Source organism: Piliocolobus tephrosceles, chromosome 5 (genome assembly GCF_002776525.5).
Source record: "Piliocolobus tephrosceles isolate RC106 chromosome 5, ASM277652v3, whole genome shotgun sequence".
In the NCBI taxonomy this organism is placed as follows: Eukaryota; Metazoa; Chordata; class Mammalia; order Primates; family Cercopithecidae; genus Piliocolobus; species Piliocolobus tephrosceles.
The window spans coordinates 129,832,395-129,838,394 of record NC_045438.1 but is presented as its reverse complement, the minus strand read 5'-3'; the positions used below and the strand labels follow the sequence as shown (position 1 = coordinate 129,838,394).

The following is a 6,000-nucleotide window of genomic DNA, read 5'->3' as shown; positions in this document are numbered from 1 at the left end:
ATGGCTGCATAGTATTCCATGGTGTATATGTGCCACATTTTCTTAATCCAGTCTGTCACTGATGGACATTTGGGTTGATTCCAAGTCTTTGCTATTGTGAATAATAGCAAACAGAACTCTTAAGTGTCCTTAAATATGATCCTCTCTCAAACTTCTGCGTCTCAGTAGCAACACCAGTTATCCTCCTTCTTAGGGTAAAATTACTGGGCTCCATCCTTGATTTATGTCTTCCTCATGGCCTACATCCAGTCCATCAGCGAATATCAGTGACCTTCCCTTCAAAATCTACCCCAAAGCCGAGCCCTCCTCGCCATCCTCACATGACCACCCTGATAAGTGCTCCCATCACTTGTCCCCTGGACCATGCAGTAACTTCCTAACCAATCTCCTTGCTTTCTTCTTGCTTTCTTGGAGTCTGTTCTTTTCACAGTCCTAGATGATATTTTTAAAAAAGTAAACCAGAAATCTTTATTCCTTCTTAAAACCACCAGTAGACTCCCAGTTCCACTTATAATGTCAGCAGACTCCAGTTACTTCCCTTGCCTGCCATCATCCTGCTCCAGCCGAGTGGCCCTGCTCACCATTCCTTGAGCACCCCAGGTTTATTGCACTGCTGGGTCACCATACTTTGGCTCATTCTCATCACTCTTACCTTCAGAGGGACTGTCTCCAGTCGTCCTCTGAAGTGACTGCCCTTGTCCCTATCCTACTCATTGTCTGTCTCCTGGCCCTGATTTTTTTTTTAAAAAAGCTATGGCTTCTATCATTACTTGCTTATTTACATATATATTTGTTCCCCGTTCATTCTCAGGCTCCCCAACCACTAGAATAAAAGCCCCCTTGATGACAGCAGAGTTAGCTGTCCTCTGTTTACCAGTATGTCTTCTTAAGAACCAGGGAGGTGCTCAGTCATTGAAAAATGAAGGCATCTTCCTCTTCTGCCCACCTCTACATAAGCAGCCTTCTTTGTGTCTTTTCTTCAAATCTCCCATCTTCACAAAGCACTCTTTTAATCCATTCATGCCTTGTCTATCAGCCCACCTTTATATTACTTTATATAGTTTTAAGGCAGAAGCAGTTGAGAAATGAAAGAAGGTGATGAAAAGTAGAGGGAAATATTAGAAGAGAAGGAAAGAAGCAGGTTAACAAATCATGAGAAGAAGAAGGAAAGAAAGGAATGTTTTTTTACAGATTCTCTTTAATGACTGCCTCAGTTACCAATGGCTGCCATCATGGCTGGAGTGTTTTATCATAAAAAAAGCAATATTCACATAACCTTACCCTTTGGGTATTTTTGCATATTTGTAATATAACTATATGTTTTATATTTTAGTGAGTAGGATGAACATTTTAGCTTGCAATGGAACTGAGCACAGAGGGAAGTTGATAGGCAATTGATAAAATACGCTTCTTTTCTTTTCGTCTCCCCATGCTACTTGCTGCTTTAACTAGCACTGGGAATTAGCCTGTAAAAATTACAAACTCAATAGGGTAATTTTTCAGTATAGAAAGGGCTTAATTTATGAACAGATGCTAAAGAAAGCATCTGCTTTGCTGAAATAGGTGTATGGGGAGTTTATATCACCAGAATTATCATTATTTTCACTTTCAAAAATGATGCTAATGATATCAATTATAATCTTTATACATGACCATCAATGTGTTCCATATCTAGAGCACCTCGAGGTTATCCCTTAATGGGTATCTCTCTGGGTAAGAATGTGGTATTGTTACAGCTTTGCGTTTTTATGTTCTAGAAGTTGGTAGAAATAGTAAATTAGCATAGAATACATTCTCTGTGCTCAAACAGAAAAAACATCTATTACTATACACATAGCTACATGTCGGACTTGCCTGTCCACTTATTATGGATATACAGATATACAAAGACTGTTGACTGAGTTTGGGTCCATACAGCAAAATCCAGGTTATGATATGCAGATATGTTTATGGAAATCCTAACACATGAAGGACCCTAATGAAAGCAATTTATAGAAGATAGCCATTATTAAGTTTAAAAGTGAACATTGTTCTTACCTGCATGACACCCAACTCACGTTCAGTTTTTTGTTATGTTATGATGTATTTCCTTATGTACACTACCAATGATTAGAGATGATTATTCCCACAATTCATATAGTTCTTAAGAACTCGGGGGAAGTGACTTGCTCAGAGCCAACTGATGCTGGTAGAACAAGGTCTTGGAACCTGCATCCAGTGCATTGGTCTTAAATCCATCCTATCCAAGAGCTTATGGTCTTTTAAATCCTAAGTTGGTTTATTTATGATTTTTTTTCTGTCCGTGTTGTCACAAAATATGAACTTCATCTTGATTTATTTACTCAGCAGATTTTATCTAAAATAGGATTTGTGAGACAGTTCTAAAAATAATTCTACTTTTAGTTGTATCTGAAAACTAATTGAGAGTATTTCATTCTTTCGTCTCTAGGTGAAGATGCTGCCAACTCCTTCTAAATTTCATTACATCTTCAATCTTCGAGATCTTTCCAGAATTTGGCAAGGAATGTTGACCATAAAAGCTGAGGAGTGCACTTCAATCCCTACTCTCCTGTCCCTTTTCAAACATGAATGCAACAGAGTAATTGCAGACAGGTGCATATTGCGGCTCTTGAGTTTAAATGTATGACCTGAGAAGTTTATGCTACTTGGTTAATTTTTTTTTTTTTTTTTGAGATGGAGTTTTGCTGTTGTTGCCCAGTCTGGAGTGCAATGGTGCGATCTCAGCTCACCACAACCTCTGCCTCCTGGGTTCAAGCGATTCTCCAACTTCAGCTCCCAAGTAGCTGGGATCACAGGCATGCGCCACCATGGCCAGTTATTTATTTATTTTTTGTATTTTTAGTAGAGATGGGATTTCTCCATGTTGGTCAGGCTGGTCTTGAACTCCTGACCTTAGGTGTTCCGCCCGTCTCAGCCTCCCAAAGTGCTGGGATTACAGGCATCAGCCATCCTGCCCAGCCGGTTATTTCTCGCATTATCTACTGGGATAAGTAGAGTAAGGAGTATTGTCGTCATTTGCTGTGGGGCTTGTGAAGAATTGATGGTGTCTCTCACCTGCCTATTGCCTTAAGAAAATGCTCTGCCGATTTATTCGAGCATGACTTCAACAATACATCTTTATAAATCACCAGATCATCAGAGTTGATAACATTTGGAGGCACATTTTCATTGTATATATTTTCTACAAATTGTGAGGTCTTTGTAGGTTTTATGTGGGGAAATCTGGTTTCATCCCTTTAAAGTGAAACAATTTCATTAAAGTTAAATTCAGTCATCTTTTGGAGCCTCCATTCCCTCATCTATAAACCATGGATGATAATGCCAGTTTCACATTATAAAGTGTCTACCATGCCTCACATAAGGGTGATACTTGTTAAATGTTACTCCCCTTTGTCCTCTCTTCCCTCTGTGATATTGTCAATCTGAAAAAGTCCTTTGTGCACCGAATCCACCAACCCAGAAAGAGGATGCTCATCCACTACCGACCATCACTTCTGCACCCCATCACAAGTTTTAGGGACCTTTGGTCTCACCTAAGTGATTCATCTGTATTTTCTATAAGTAGTGCAGTTAATGTTATAACTTTCTTGGATGGGGTTATGCCCTTCTTATCAAAAGGCAGAACATATTGTTTCCCTGTCCTGAATTAAGAAGGTCCAGGGTGGGACTGAGAAGAGGCAAAGGGACATGTTCAGTTAGAAAAGATGCTTTCATATTTCACATTCTTACTACTACATTTTCCTTTCAGATTTGTAACTCCTGAAGATGAGCAGTGGTTTAACACACATCTTATTCGTGCAGTTGAAGAAAATATTGGCTCTGATGCAGCGTCATGCATTCTTCCTGAACCATACTTTGTGGATTTTCTCCGTGAGATGCCGGAACCAACTGGCGATGAACCTGAAGACGCTGTGTTTGAAGTACCCAAAATATATGAATTGGTATTTATTTTCATCTCTTTAAAGAGGTTTTCAGATCACTCACCTAACTAGATCTTTCTCTCTGCACCAGAGTCCCACCGTGGAGTTGCTATAATTCCAGCACTTTGGGAGGCTGAGGTGGGAGGATCACTTGAGCCCAGGAGTTTGAGAGCAGCCTGGGCAACACAGTGAGACCCTGTCTCTACAAAAAATAAGAAAAATTAGCTGGGTGTGGTGGCATGCTCCTGTACTCTCAATTACTCAGCAGGTGGGGGTGGAAGGATTACTTGAGACCAGGAGTTCAAGATTGCAATGAGCTGTGATTGTGTCACTGCACTCTAGCCTGGGTGACAGAATGAGACCCTGTCTCAAAAACAGAGAGAGCAAGCGAGTTCAGTAAGATGACCAAGCATTTGTAAATATGAAATAACCATACTCTATACCTATACCAAGGGTTGGCAAATTATAGTTTCTGGGCCAGATCCAGCCAGCCCACTGCCTGTTTAATTTTATTAGACTTACTAGCTAAGAAGGATATTTATTTATTTATTTATTTATTTATTTATTTATTTATTTATGAGATGGAATCTTTCTCTGTTACCCAGGCTGGAGCACAGTGGCATGAACTCGGCTCACTGCAACCTCCGCCTTCTGGGTTCAAGCAATTCTCCTGCCTCAACCTCCCAAGTAGCTGGGATTACAAGTGCTCTCCACCATGCCCGGCTAATGTTTTGTATTTTTAGTACAGATGAGGTTTCACCATGTTGGTCCTGTGATTACAGGTGCCCACTACCATGCCCGGCTACTTTGTTGTATTGTTAGTAGAGATGAGGTTTTACCATGTTGGTCAGGCTGGTTTCACACTCCTGACCACAAGTGATCCACCCATCTCGGCCTCCCAAAGTTCTGGAATGACAGGTGTGAGTCACTGTCCCCAGCTGGTTTTTCATTTTTAAATAGTTACCAAAAAATAAAAAATCAAAAAAAGAACAATATGTATGACATGTAAAAATTATATAGAATTCAAATTTCAGTGTTCATAAATAAGGTTTCATTGAAACACCCATTGGTTTAAATATTGGCCATAGCTGCTTTTGCACTACAATGGCAGGGGTGAGTAGGGACTGAATGGGCCATAAAGCCTAAAATATTTACCACAGAAAAAATTTACCAACACTTGCCAACAATCACAAGATAAAAAATATAAAAGTATTTCATTTAAAGTCAGGAAACAACAGATGCTGGAGAGGATGTGGAGAAATAGGAACGCTTTTACACTGTTGGTGGGACTGTAAACTAGTTCAACCATTGTGGAAGACAGTGTGGAGATTCCTCAAGGATCTAGAACTAGAAATACCGTTTGACCCAGCCATCCCATTACTGGGCATATACCCAAAGGATTGTAAATCATGCTGCTATAAAGACACATGCACATGTATGTTTATTGCGGCACTCTTCACAATAGCAAAGACTTGGAACCAACACAGATGTCCATCAATGACAGACTGGATTAAGAAAATGTGGCACATATACACCATGGAATACTATGCAGCCATTAAAAAGGATGAGTTCATGTCCTTTGTAGGGACATGGATGCAGCTGGAAACCATCATTCTGAGCAAACTATTGCAAGAACGGAAAACCAAACACCACATGTTCTCACTTATAGGTGGGAACTGAACAATGAGAACACTTGGACACAAGAAAGGGATCATCACACACTGGGGCCTGTTGTGGGCTGCAGGGGAGGGGGGAGGGATAGCATTTAGGAGATATATCTAATGCAAATGACGAGTTAATGGGTGCAGCACACCAACATGGCACATGTATAGGTATGTAACAAACCTGCATGTTGTGAACATGTACCCTAGAACTTAAAGTATAATAAATAAATAAATAAATACATAAATAATTTCATTTAACAGCAACAAAAACATGTAGGAATTAACATGACAAAACTTTACTTGAACAGCAACTTGCCATTCTTTCTAAATTAATATATAGGTTTAATGAAATTTGAAACAAGATTTCAAAGGGACTTTAAAAACAGGGTTACATA

General features: G+C 39.7%; 1 protein-coding gene across 3 annotated transcripts in view; it reads left to right on the top strand.

Annotated features, from left to right (window-relative positions):
• The window catches only part of DNAH8 (dynein axonemal heavy chain 8), a 322,448-nt gene that overhangs the window by 178,085 nt on the left and 138,363 nt on the right, over nucleotides 1-6,000 (top strand). For all 3 annotated transcript variants that reach the window (XM_026448101.2, XM_026448099.2, XM_026448100.1), the window contains 2 exons: nucleotides 2,450-2,613; nucleotides 3,770-3,962. In XM_026448101.2, the coding sequence (XP_026303886.1) occupies nucleotides 2,450-2,613; nucleotides 3,770-3,962 (357 nt within the window). The remainder of the gene's footprint in view (nucleotides 1-2,449; nucleotides 2,614-3,769; nucleotides 3,963-6,000) is intronic.